Source organism: Panonychus citri, unplaced genomic scaffold (assembly GCF_014898815.1).
Source record: "Panonychus citri isolate SS breed McGregor unplaced genomic scaffold, ASM1489881v1 Contig00001, whole genome shotgun sequence".
NCBI classification, from domain to species: Eukaryota; Metazoa; Arthropoda; class Arachnida; order Trombidiformes; family Tetranychidae; genus Panonychus; species Panonychus citri.
In genome coordinates, this window is record NW_026515406.1 from 562,805 (window position 1) to 576,971 (window position 14,167).

At 31.9% G+C, this 14,167-nt stretch overlaps 3 protein-coding genes across 4 annotated transcripts; 1 reads left to right on the plus strand and 2 right to left on the minus strand.

Moving 5' to 3' along the window:
* Window positions 1-25: 25 nt before the first annotated feature.
* Window positions 26-7,051, minus strand: LOC128389283 (spatacsin-like). The gene is made up of 7 exons (XM_053348877.1): window positions 6,777-7,051; window positions 6,406-6,507; window positions 2,911-6,303; window positions 2,099-2,844; window positions 1,914-2,019; window positions 1,717-1,847; window positions 26-1,647 (listed from the first exon to the last, which is right to left on the minus strand). The coding sequence occupies exons 1-7, from the start codon at window positions 6,784-6,786 to the stop codon at window positions 292-294; spliced, it is 5,844 nt and encodes a 1,947-aa protein (XP_053204852.1). The 5' UTR covers window positions 6,787-7,051; the 3' UTR covers window positions 26-291.
* A 259-nt stretch (window positions 7,052-7,310) lies between these two features.
* LOC128390465 (chromatin complexes subunit BAP18-like) lies at window positions 7,311-7,973 on the plus strand. Its single transcript, XM_053350221.1, has 2 exons — window positions 7,311-7,538; window positions 7,743-7,973. The coding sequence occupies exons 1-2, from the start codon at window positions 7,420-7,422 to the stop codon at window positions 7,864-7,866; spliced, it is 243 nt and encodes an 80-aa protein (XP_053206196.1). The 5' UTR covers window positions 7,311-7,419; the 3' UTR covers window positions 7,867-7,973.
* On the minus strand, window positions 7,957-13,819 carry LOC128389938 (2-oxoglutarate and iron-dependent oxygenase domain-containing protein 3-like). Of its 2 annotated transcripts, XM_053349702.1 has the most exons (4): window positions 13,433-13,819; window positions 11,786-12,099; window positions 9,542-9,839; window positions 7,957-8,749 (listed from the first exon to the last, which is right to left on the minus strand). In XM_053349702.1, the coding sequence occupies exons 2-4, from the start codon at window positions 11,944-11,946 to the stop codon at window positions 8,315-8,317; spliced, it is 894 nt and encodes a 297-aa protein (XP_053205677.1). In that variant the 5' UTR covers window positions 11,947-12,099; window positions 13,433-13,819; the 3' UTR covers window positions 7,957-8,314. The 2 variants fall into 2 exon arrangements, with proteins under 2 accessions (XP_053205677.1, XP_053205606.1); XM_053349631.1 differs by lacking the exon at window positions 13,433-13,819 and having other exon boundaries at window positions 11,786-13,419.
* Window positions 13,820-14,167: the final 348 nt, after the last annotated feature.

Genomic DNA, 14,167 nt, shown 5'->3' on the forward strand with positions numbered 1-14,167 from the left:
AAATTGTCACATTTTCGTTTGTTCATTTAACACAAATATTGATTTAATTTATTATTTATCTTTAATTGTGATGATAAAAAATGATTATTTGATTTATGATATAATAGATTTGAAGTAAATTAACAAGTCACAGAATTTAGATAAACAATTGTTTCGATATAATAAAAAGTTGATTAGAAAAATTTATAATGATGTTAATTAAAAATAATAATAACAATAGTTGATTTGATTCATTTCCAATATTTTAGATTTGGTTTTGTTTTTCTCAACAATTAATTGTTAATTATTGATTCATAGATTTCCTTGACGTCTGAGATCACTGAGATAGGCTCCATTGATATCTTTGAGTAAATTGTTGGAAGCTTCAACGAAACCCAATTCTTGTGAATATTTGTAAACTTGAACCAGATCATTTGATTGTTTGACTAATTTATGAAGGTTACTCTTCATTGTGGACAATTTATCGGAGGGTAGATTACGATTATTGGTACGAAATTTAATATATAAACCGTAAATTTCCTCTAAATTGTTTGGATTAAGAGGAAAAGTGTTGTTATAATCTCTTAAATAAGTCCAATCACCGCGATTAACGACATTGTTGAAAATGGCGATTGCCCATTGTCGATGATTTTGATAAGCATCGGCAACAATTAGCGCTTCGATGAACTTGGAATGGCGAGCAATGAAATCGGTCACCATGGTGTCCGATAAATTGATCAAGATAACGCCCGAGGGTAAATAATGAATTTGAAGAGCAACAAGTTGAGCCATTTTATCACAATAATCCGATCGGGCAAAAACACCCGCTTTCTTGTAGCTCTCCGCCGCGTCCATCAGCTCTTGTAAAATCTTTTCCAGCTCCTCTTTGTATGACATACAATTTTGCTGCCGCCGAAGGTTAATTGAGCCTAGTGATTTGATTGCTCCCGATTCTAACATTTCAGCGATTTCTCGATGCATACTAAAGTTAAGCGCAATCAACGGGTACATCTCTTTGTCTCCCTTGAGATAATCTAAAAGTGCAACTCGTAGTTTGTTACACTTTTGATTACCTCGACGAAGAAGTAACTCAAATTGATGATCTTCACGGAGAATGTCAAAAATGTAAGACATCTCAGAATATCGACCGATTCCGGTTAGAAGACGAATCATTGCTTGGTGATTCTTGGTTATGGTCAAATGTTGAATTATCAATATTCGAGCATTTCGAAGGACCAATGAGATACCTTCGATATCACAGCAAAGGGTAAAACATTCATGGGCTTTGATACAGATTTCAACGGACATTAAAGGTGAAACATTGGTTCGTAAGATGTCAAGTAATTGCCGACCAAGAATCGCTGGATCATTGATTAATCGGATCAATGCGAGGAAATTTGTTGCCGTCGCATTTTCATAAGAGCCATTTTTAATTTCCCCGATACCACTTTCACTTGATTCACTTTGAGCAATATCATTTTTAATTGCAGGTAAAATTTCCGCCAAAACTAAATTGGAAACTTTATCATCGCCAATTTTACCAAAACTAATCAACTCTTTGGCATAAGCTAACGCTTCAGGATTAGTTGTCGATCTCTTGACCAATTCAGATAATATGGACAATTCATCTCGTTCCTCGGCGAGTTCAGAATAACGCTTTTCAATAACCTGAGGAAATGACAAATTCAAACAATTAAGAGACCAAAACTCTAAGATTATTATATAAAATCTACTTACAAATGATATTTTATAATAAAGAATAATTCGTTGACAAGCATTCTCAGCATGTTCTGATAGAGAGAGACACTTTTCCAAAACCTTGACCACTTGACCAGATTCAAGGGGTGGTCGCATCAACAATTGGGTAACTGTGCAAATACAACAAAAAAACAATTAGTTCATCATAATCAAAACTACTACAATTTAAGTGTTACCTTGAGCGATATCTGTGAATCCGTATTCTTTGGCAGTAACTTCAAAATATGTTCGAGCACTAAATGGTTGACTTAAGAAAAAATCGTTGGCCAGTAAATTGCTAAACTGTTAACAATTAACGAGTTTGAAACAAAAAAATTAGAATTTAGAGTAAATTGATTAATCAACCTGATGGTACACTTACATTGATGAAAAGCAAATCGTGACTTCGAACTCTGTAAAGGTACTCTAAACGATAGGCCAACTCGATTTTGCCGACATTTAAAATTTTACCAATAATTATTCGTAGCACTCGAGCCTCTTCATCGGTCAATTCTGTCGCTAGATGATTTGTACCTTTGGTCCCCTTACTGGGTGGAATTGTATCTTTCGCAATGTTTAAAATATTTTCCCAAATATCGGTCCAATCGATTAGTTCATCGGGATGAATGGAATTCAGTTCAATGGATATAACTGTATTCCAAAGGGCAAGTTCACATGAAATAATATCATTATGATCAGCTGATGATTTGGTTGCATAATAAAAGTCTTTGGCCAAGATGAAGGCATTGGTCAGTTCACAATAAAAGGTACTACGAAATTCTTGAATAAATTTTCGAATTACTGTCAGGTCAATTTGTCGTTCTTCAAGATCGTTGAAACATTTTTTCCAAAGAGAGAAATTGCTTTTATCAATTTGAATTTTTTTCCTCCATCCATTGACATAAATTGTATCATCAGTGAGTTCATTGATTGTGGCAAATTGTTGAGCTTCCAGATAAAAGCCTCGCTCTTGTAGTTCGTAGACAAATGATAGGACACGTTCATTATATTCATCAGTTGCCGGTTGGAAATCAAGGAAATCACAAATGTTCAGACGGTTAAGACTTAGACTAGTTTCTTGGACACATTGGGATAAGCGATAAATTTTACGAAAATCGGGAACACAAGCTGAAGAAACAACGAAAAACAATTAGTAAACAATTGATTTAACCTTTTTCTCCAAACAATACTTACTTTCTTCATCGAAACTACTTTGAAGTCGAGCAAAATCTAAGTGTCGTAAAAGTATATGAAGCTCATACTCTGAGTCCGCGGCTTTTAGTCCACTGGACAATATGATGACCGATGTTTCCTCCATCCAGGCCTTTGATGATAAAAGACCTCGAGAGTCAACGGGTTTCTTATAATTCCACAGGCACACTTGGAATGTCTTCAACTTTTTAACAGACTCATAGTAATCTTTTTCCACCAGAAATTCAATGAAAAATTGAACCAGATCAATAAGCGGACTGTTGGGCAAGGAAAATATTCTGAGAGCGTTACGGAAAACGATAAAGTTACTTGGTACTTGTAAGGCACTTTGAATCAGTGTATTAAAATCTTGTTGATTCCAAAGGATTGAATTAGATGAAGGCCGAATCGATTTATCGTCCGGCATTTGGAAAGAGGAATGAAGCCAACAACAGAAACAATCAAAGGTTGAAAAGACGCTGTCGTTTTCTGAATTGGAATAAAGAGAAGCGGCAATTAAAGCGGGAATTGGATTAACTAGAGCTATAGATGCGTTTAGTAGTGATTTTCCTGGTTCCGAGGGATGGAATCGTTGACAGGTCAATATTAGGTTGAAAAGATCCTTGGGTGGAGATTCTGGATCAAATTCAAGGTTTTCTTGTAAATCTCCGATCATTGAGCTCGAAGTGACCGAAACCGTTTCTAGATTGGATAGATCAGTTTCACTAATAACGGAAGCTCTATCATCTTCTGGACTAACTGCTAATTGTTGTTGGACGTTTGGTGGGATTGAACGTGTATTTGTTGGTGTTTTAAGTAGACCAAGTCTCGAATATAGTGTATCTCGAGATTCGGTTACTCGTCGACGGACAATTGATTGGGGACTTTTACGTTCGCTAGTGACCATTGAAGAGCTGAATGCTTTCTCAAGATGTTCAGTTATACATCCACTGAAAGTGGTCAATAATTTACATACAATCTCCTTAGGGTATTCATAAAATTGCGAGTAAACTGTAAACATTAACCAATCGTTACAATCGATACATTTGTTGAGGTAAGTTAATGGTAAATCTAATTTGTAATGATTAGAGAAACTAATTGCCAGTTGATATTCAACACATTCGTCCATTGTACATTCATTTTCACCGTATTTCTTGGTGAATGAGGTTAAAAGTAGTTCCATCAGGTGAGTAATTGCTCCTTTCTCATTGTGATAATAAGCTTTTCTCAAAACGTTTCCTAGTTCAATAGATTGAGCTTTTGTCTCCAGGCCTAAATATTTACCCGCGTGGGTCATTATAAGGTTGCCAATTGCAAGGTGAAGTCTAAAATTTGTCGAATTGATTTTGAACAGTTCAAAGAATGTGACACAAGCCGATGTCATCTCCAAGCTGGTACAATTGTAGAAGGCTAAAAGAGCTGCTCGTTTACAGACGAGATCAATTTTCTTAGGCGAGGGTAAAGTAGATTTAGTTGACATCCATCGGGTGAAGGCTTCGAAAGGACGACCTCGTTTTAGGTGATAAATGAATGTGAGGTTCGCTTTCAGGCCAAGTCCGACCAACTTGGGGTGGGAAAAGTGGGGAAGTTCACCGAGAATCGTTGAATCATTTGAAATACGGTAATTATTTGTCGTTTGCCACGTGAATAGACGGGTAATGTCAAGGTCAATTGTCTCATTGAGAAGAGTATATATTGATGGGAATTCACTTCCTTGCATAGGAAGGAAGGGAAGATTCAATTCTTTCATGGAAACCGTGGCAAGATATAAGAGAGGATAATTTTTTTCCATAGCTTTTAGAAGTGAATCTTTTTCAGCGAACCAAAGTTCATCTGGTGATGCGGTTAAAAATGATAAAGTTCCTTTGGGAGCAAATTGAGAGGCAAGAATTGCAAGTTTGCCTAAATCAGCGTCCAACAGGGATTGTAAATTAACTGGTGATTTAAGGTCATAAAGGTAACGGGAAACTTCAAGAATTGAATTAAGAGTATGATAGTCTTTGAGTGGATCTTCATTCCAAGTTTTAAATCGTTGTAAGAGATTGCCCATTTTCGGGTCAATTGAACACTTTTCCAGGTTAACTTGAAATTCATTTTGAACATATGACCAATATAATATTTGATAGAGTGAATTTTCAGCACAATATTCAATGAATTGCTTATGAAATTGTTGATAACTAATCATTGTGGTTTTATTGAACAACGGGTGATCAGCAAATCCAGTTAATATGCCAGTTTTTTCAGCAGGACATGAACGGAAAAGACGACGAATCAAAAGTGGCATATTATCCAATTCACTGGAACTAAAAATACCATAATTACCCAAAGAGGATAAAGTTGATTCTCTTAGGTAATCTTGACCATCGATGATTAACTGATCAATCATTGATTGGGTTATTTTAGCTGAGAAAACAGTTCCATCTTGAGAATCGCCAGTTTTAGCGTTATCATAATATCGAGTGATCCACATTTTAAGTAAATTAATTCGATTAGTTTTGACTAGATAGGACCAAATTTGACTTGGTTCGACTACTTTTAAACAAGAGGTTCGATTTTTTGAATTCTCCTGGAAAATCCCATAGGTCAACAGGTCACCTTGGTAGCTCGATTTAACTGATCGTACACAGGAGAGGCTTAATCGTAGTTGCAATGGTTCGTTGACTTTTTCGATTAGACAAAGTCTCTCATAGATTAATTGGTCTTCGGAATTTAGACGATTAATTAAAAGAGATCGTAATTTATCGGTAAATGTATATTCCAAAATATATTTGAGAAGAAAGTTGTAATCAAGTCCGAGGCCAATTAAAATACTTTCCACTTGTTTAATTTCACCAGCTTTAAGATAGCTAATAATTGATTGGTAAACCATCTCATTGATTGATGACCATGGTAATTGTTCATTTCGTTTGTGGATAATATAATATTGGCCCAAGGGAAGACATTGATCTTTAATACAATTGATGAGAATCTGTTGTTTACTTGTTCCATCCCAAGAGCGGAAAATTTCAGTCCCCTCATCATTTGGTGTCTTTTCAACGGCAACTACAATATTTGATTCAGCTATAACCGCTCCAATGGTTGTCCGAATTAAGTTAATTTGATTGATTAATGAAGAGATGAAATGAGTTTTCTCCCGGTCAAGTGAAGGGCTAATAATGTGATTACTGTCTTCTCGATTTAATATCTCTAAAAGTGAGTTACTTGTTTGTAATGATATTCTTGCCAATCGTTGACCAAATTCATTCTCTTCTCTAGATTGGCCAACATGTAAAGTTGATTTTAAAATGATTAATATTTTAGAAAAAACTTTCTCCCAATCATCGAAAAGAGGTTGACAATCATCACCATCAGCTCCATCCAAACTTGTACACAGTTTTTCCCAGTTAACTCGAAATGCTGTCAATCAAAGTAGAGAAAAGATTTATTCACATAATGAGTAACACTTTCAAATAGAATAGAATTTTTTAAAAAAAAGTAAATAAATTGTTAATCATTTACCTTCAACTTGAATCCTAAGAAATGATGTGACATTGAAAATCTGTTTGTTTTTAAGGCCGAGCTCAAGAACAGCAAACTCCATTGAGAATAACCTGTTAAAGTCTTGGACAGGAAATACAAAACCTCGATGAAATTAAAGTCCAACGAATAAAGGAAAAGATTCTCATAGGTTAATAAGTTAATTGCGAGTGTTAATAATGGTAATTAGATAATAAGTCAATTAGAAAACGATTGACATATTATATTCCATAGCTAATGGAATATTAATTTTTCCTTTAGTCGGATTAATGGATTGGATTGATTGTTCGTAAATTAGTTGGTGGATGTTAATGATAATGGACAGAATAGTGAATGAAGATAAATTTTCTAACCCAATGTCATCTTTTTAAATTTAGTAGTTTGATGACAAAAAAAGCTAAAATTGTAACAATTAAAGATGATCAAAGTTACACCAAAGGCTGAAAACACATCCGATTCTCAATGAGAGATGTCACTTGAAGAGGAGAAACATAACTACACAAGTAAGTAATAGATCACCAGCAGAAACCGCCCAGCATAATAAAGTAAAAGCGATTAAATCATCGAGACAAATTGATTAGAATTAACAATCAATCAAATTAAATAAATTGTTCGGAATCAAATGATTTAAACAAAACATCTGATTGAAAGACGAAAGTAACACCATCTGTTGAAAAGAAAATCAAACGATAAGAAAAAAATTTATTCCAAAACCGATAATCAATAGTTTCCAATTTAAGCAATTACATTCACTTATTGTTGTTGATTAGTTTAATTAATTTCTCATCTTTTTTACAATTAGAATTGTTTCAATTTCTTTGGTTTGTTTTGAAATCGATGGAAAATGAGGGAGTGTATGTTAAGTATGGAACAGAATTGTAATTTTAATTCGGTCCCTCTCGATTCTTATTGGCTGAAAATTTTGTTGGTACTTTTTGTTTGTTTTTAAACAACAATTTAAATTTTTGTTTATTGATTTGATTTAATCAATTAGAAATGTCATCTACTCCTGCTGCAGGTCGAGTTGCTGAAATTTTTAATTTTGCTGGTCAAGCTTTCAGTAAATTGGGAGAATTGACCATGCATCTGGATGCAAGTGACGTCAATATCAATGGGTTAGTAAAAATGTCGATCTTTTCTTTCAAATTTTTATTTCTATTCTATTCTAATTGTTTCTTTGTTTTCTATTCTTTTTTTATTTTGGTAATTTTGTTCTTTTTGTGGAAAACTTTCGCTTCTTTGTTTGTGCTGTTATTGCTTCTCTCATTCTTGGTGTCAAATCTTGTGATTTTTGCTTCTTTTCTTCTTCATGGAGATAGACAAAAATGGGAAGAAGATGATGTTGAAATGTTCCGATTGACAGTTAAGAAATTTTCTGAAGAACTGAACAAAATTTCAGATAATATCTCCAAACCTCAGCGATCAGCCAAGAAGACGAGTTAATATGGTTTGGAAAAACCTCCTTTTTGTATCTCTTTTTTTGTAATCCAAGAAAACGAGGAAAACATAGTTACAAAAATAAAACCAATATTCTTATTGGAAAGGGAAAAGAGGATTTAATGTCATTTTGTGGTGAGATGTTAAGTCGATTAACAACAATTATGAACGATAACAATTAATATAGAATAGGTGAGAAAAACAACTTTTTTTAACAATTTGTGAGAAAAATGAGAATAAATTATTTTACAGATCTTTTCAATCACATAAATCACATTCAAGAAACAAAGTGATGATTAGGTTAATGACAAACACGATGAAAAGAGTTGGTGATGATGATTATGAACCTTTTTTTTGATCAAGTTTCTTAAATGATCAACATGTCATGTTATATTTAGATGGAATTAGAAAATTGAAATTTTCTATTCATCAATCATAAAGATTGATTGTCATTCTAAGCATGGAATGGATTCTCTGGTAAAGCTTGAGCCCAAGTTCTTAGTGATTCCATATTCTTTTCACCAAGATTGGGATTAACGGTGAACGCAAAGATTAACGCTAATCTTTCACCCCAAAGAAGTTGCATCACTTCATGAGGATTCTCCCAGCCTGAAGTCCAAGCTGCAAATCGATTGATTTTAGGTTGAACAATGTAAGGAGTAAATGGCTTGGAATCAGGAGCTGTTAAGAAAGATGTGGTTCCACCGCCGAAATCATAATCATAAGTTGATAACCATAGAATCGAGGTAACAATTAACGATTGAACTCGAACCTTATCAACGTGTCGGAATTGAGAGTAACGGGTCATCGGTCGATATCTAGTAAATTGAGCGACGGTTGTAAAGTGTAATGCGTCTCTTGGTATTCCGAAAGTTTCGGCTATCACAGTCTAACAATTTAAGGGAAAAGAGAGACAATTAGTTAATCATTTTCACTAAAAATATTTTCGATCAACAATCACAATCTTGACCTACAATCGATTCGATTAAGCGAAAGTGAAACTTTCACTTTTCCGCTTTTCTGATTAGTAACTTATTATTATATTTAATTCACTCGAAATTGTGTTTGACGAAGTGAAAAACAACAATTTAAATCGTAATGTTTAATTGTGATAATAATAATGACCAACAATCGAAACTTGAAACTATTGGTAAAACATTTTCCATTTTAATAATGATTACGATCAATCAACCATTAAGATAATTGTAATGATAAGTAAATTACTGATTCTCAACAGATTTGAACTGAAATTTGTATTATTTTTCATTATGATTAATTAGAGATTTGAATTTTTTTTTTTACTACAATTGAATTGATTTTAACTACTTTTTTTTTAACTATCGATGAAAACAAAATAGCTTACAAATTAACTGACCGACAATTTAGGTTAAAAGGTGATTACCCTGTCAGTGATTAGTTAATTGTCTCGATTACTTTCAATCGAATGGCAAAAACTACTCTTACAATAAACAACAAAATCAATTGTGATAATAAATCATTTGCCAAACTAATCAAATTGTTGTAATTACAATGAAGAAAATCTAATATGTGAATTAGTCTAATTGCAAACCTAAGGTCAAGTTTGATCGATATGGTTGGTCAGCTGATTCGTAAGGATTAATTGTAATGAAAACAATTTTCTACAACAATTGCGAACCGAATTAAATTTTGATTACTTTACCTTTGCTTGTTCTGATGTTTTCTTAATCAACTTGAAATCGGTCTCATTGAAAACCTTTTCCTTGTATCCTCGTTTGAAGACAGTGTGAAGATTAACCCAATGGAGATTAGTTGATTCTCGAGAGTATGGATTAGTTTCCCCGATTTCGTAAACCAATTTAGCGGCCATTTGTCTTAATCTAATTGCTTCTTCCATTGGTACCAATTCATCGTAAATTAAAGTACCACAACGCTGAGGTTCAGCGCCATAGGCTCTTTCCCGACGATAACCTGGTTTATGACATGGGACATCATGGTGGCTGAAATTGGATAATCATGGAAACGATTAACTTAATTGTCAAAGAAAATGATCATAAAATGTTAAATACAAATGCCTAATGGTTAATCTTTAAGAAAATCAAATAATCTAATTGTATTTGGTGGTGTGAATGATTCTTAATTTGTTGTAAAATAAAATGGTTAACAATCAAGGGCAACAATTTATTAATTGTTCACCTCATCTTTTTCAAATTGATTTTAATTTTTGTCATTTAAAAAATTATTTGATTGCTTTTCATTGACTTGAAAACTAATTGAAACGCAATTAAATTCGGCTAAAATTAGTTGTTTAAAATGATTACAATTAATTATTACAGTAAGAAGTTATCAACTTTCAATAAGTTGGAGGACAATTAGTTAATTGTGATCAACTAAAATCAATTGAGTTAGTTCATTTCAGGTCAACTTAATCTTCAGATGATAAAAACTTAATTTTTTCAAAGTTTTTTTCGTAAAGTTTGATAATAAAAATGTTGATTGTTGTGATTAATTGTATCGACCTGTAACAATCAAGGCTTATCCCACTTTTACTTGATTGTGTTGGTTGATTTTGATTGTTTCTTTTTTTTTCAAATAATTAACTAATTGTCTCATAATAATGAAGAGATGAAAAAACTTTGATGAAACTGAAAGCAGTTGTGATAAGATTGAGAAGTCAAATAATCAAGCTAATTGTCACCCAATTGATTTAACTTTTTTTATTCTTTCACTTTAATTGTGATCATCATCAGCATTACTTTTATAGAAATCATCAACATGATCAGTTGATTGTTACACTTTTTTTTTCTAGAGTGTAACAATCAAAAGCAGGAATTGATTGTCTTAAGTTAACAAAAAGAATCAAATAATTGAAAGTTAATTGCTGAAAGGTTTTCTTTTCATTGAAAAACAAAGAAAAATATAAGGAAAGATTAATAACAATTACAATTAGTTGTTAATTGTTATTTTAAATAAACAATCAGTAAATTAGTTTGTACGGGTTAGTGACAAGAGTTAATTAGTTATTGGGGATTATTGACAATACGATAAAATGATTAACTTAATTACGACAAAACAATTTGCATTTTGTGTTTTTAATTTAATCGATAATCGTAAGAGTAACTAATTTATGGTTCATTGATTAACTTGATCGAGTTTAATTAATAACTAATTGTTTGTTTGACAATTAGTGTCAGTTAATGATGATTATTAATAACAATTAACCGATTATTAAATATTCTTGTTGAAAATTGTTGTTACACTTAAAATCTGATCAATTTAATTAACTAATGTCTCACATTGAGTTTAGATAATTCAACTCTAATTGTGAAAATGTTCACAATGAAAATGATCAGTAGTTAGAAGGTAAATTAACATAATTAACTAAATGAATAACAAGAGATACAATTCACAGTCTGATGATTAACTCATAATTGATCATCATAATCATCGTCGAAATGTGATTATCATGGTGATTAAGAACTAAGTTAATTTAAGATTATAATCAATCTTCAATTAGACCATGAAAATGTCTGAAGATGTTTTTTTTTTGGATTCAAATTGTTAACTACAAAACGGAAGCAATTCTAACAATTAGTTAATCATGATTAACAGAAAAGAAATGAAAATATAAGCAAATTGTTGTCTAATTCAAAGTGAATCTTAAAATCAACAGATCCAAGTTATTAACGTTAGCATTGTTTCCCAAGTTAATTACAACAATTAAAAGTTGAGTAAATATGTAAACGGTTAATATTAATTCAGTTGATAGAAAATGATTAAATCTATTGTTGAGAAATATAGACAATTATCATTTGATTGTCTTTGGAAAGGTAAATAAATAATCAAAGACAATGTTAAATAATTAGTGTTGCTTGTAAATCACATAAGTTGACTAATTAACAATCGAGTGATTTGATTGAGGGAAATTAAGGAAAAATGAACTTACAAAACATGAGGGCCGACATGTTGATCGGTAGTGACCATCCATTTGAAATCCTCTTTTTCTTGGACAGTTGATTGTTGTTGTTGTAATTTAATCAATCTCTCAATTGGAATATAGAATAAGATAAGTCCAGAGATGAAGAAGAATAGAGAGAAAATGGTCATCCAGGTATTAACTGACCATCTCTTTGAAGAAGATGCAGATGATTTAGATGATTTAGATTTCTTGTTATTTGATTGTCGATTTACATTTTTAACTGAGGAACCATTTTGTTTATTATTCGAGTTGGATGATGTTCGATGGACAACATTTATCTCCTTGTATCCGGCATTCGGTGCCATGAGTGACCACAGGGAGAGAGAGAGAAACAATAATCACAGAAGAAAAGGTGATTTACAATTAGAACAAAAATCAAAGTGAATTAACACAATGAATTTAAATTGTTAACAACAAATGTCTGTTGTTCAACTGATTCTGTTAACGATGATTAAGAGAGAATATCGACAATTTGGTTAGAGAGAGAGAGAAAGAGAGTCGAGAAAAAGGCGGGATGTGAATTGGAAGATTGAAAATTCTAACAAAAAGAAAGAGAAAAAGAAAGAGGAAGAGGAAGGAATATTTTTTTTTTCATGTTCCATTCTAAATGGGAGGTAAGAAAGATATTTTTAATTGTTAGAGTTAATTGTGTGTTCGGCAAGTTAAGTGTGTGTGTATCTCTCGCTCTCTTTTGTGGTGTTGGTGAAAAATCAATGGTTCAGTTAATTCAGTTCAACACGTTAACTGATCTTCACCAGGGATAGCAAGTGATACTTTATATTGATAGAACAACGAGCAAAAAAAGTGTCACAATTACTACAACAATTTATTAATTGATGTAATGTTTATGCTCTCAGGTTGATTGATTCATCATATTATCTGTTCACTGATTGTTAACTCTCACCAAATTAATGTTTATCTTCATCGTCGTTTAGAGTTTGGTGTTTTTTTTTGGTGTCTCTCTCTCTTTCCTTTTCTTGGAATCGTTAATTGGAACCAATTGTTCAGAATTGTTGATAATTTATGATATTTTTAGTGATATTGATTAGTTTTTTTTGTTCGAAGATAATTTTTTGTTAAAATGGGTTAGCGATCAGTTTTGTTTCCGCTCATCAATTCACAAAATTGTTCAATTGAACAATTTAGTTTATCGATTGGTGTTAATTTTAGTCTATTCATATTGGGTTTTGTTTTGAATATTCAGTCAGTTTATGGTGATTAAGTTAATTTGGTTAATCGGTAAGTTAATGATTTTTATCACAATGGGTAGGGAGACGTATTGATATCTAAGATTATTTAGATTGTTCGTTAAATTGATAAATGTTTGGTTCCTGATACTTTTGATATTGTTGATGGATGAATAGATTGTTAGTTTTGGAGGAATTGGAATGATTTAAGAATTGATTAATGTGATTTGTATGATTATCGAGAATCTTAGTAAAGGTAATCAACTTTCTAGTTGATTTGGTTTTATCAGAGTTTCTCAAGGGGGATCTTGAGAAAACGCAAATTGTTGTTAATTTGTAGCAATTAAGCATAAGGAAAGATGTTAGAAAATAGTAAAGTGATTAATCGAGTTAAATTAGAGGAAAAGGAAGTACAATGTATATAAACCTGATGATTAAACTAGTTGATTGTTTAATTTGCTTTTCTCCTAATGTTGTTTGGTTTACTCTTTTCTTTTCTTAAATTGAGAACTTTGATTGAAGTAAATTATCAGAAATCACTAATTTCACTGGAAAGTTGAGATTTTCTCGGAAATCTTGATCATCCTAATGATTATTATCACGATAATAGTAGATGATTGTAATTATCAACCAACAGGTCCAACAATTTGCTTGAAAAAATAATAAATTTATTTAATCAAAAAGAGAAAGCATAATAGTAAACCTTATGGTCAATTTTTGTCCTCCTTTCTCTTTTTTTCTTAAACAGCTAACATAATAATAATAATCTTTGATATTTTTTTTTCTTCAAATACTTGGAGACAAATACAATTTAGAAACCATATCTGATTGATTGGATAATCTGGAAAATAGCTGATCCACAAACGACAAAAATAAACAGAGCCAAAAGCCAAGGTCCAACTGGATATTTATCATCTTGTCCTTTCTATAGATAAAAATGAGTAAAAAAAAAACAAAATACGGAAAGAAAATTAAAGAACATGAATTATTTATAAGAAGAACGCAACAGAACCGGGTAAAAGAGAAAAAAAGTAAATGGTACATCTAATCAAGAGAGAACTTGATTTATATTAAATAAAATCAATTGACGTTGACATTTAGATGACAAAAAATAGACACAGAATAGAAAGGAAAAAATAAATGGAAATTAAAAGAGAAAAGA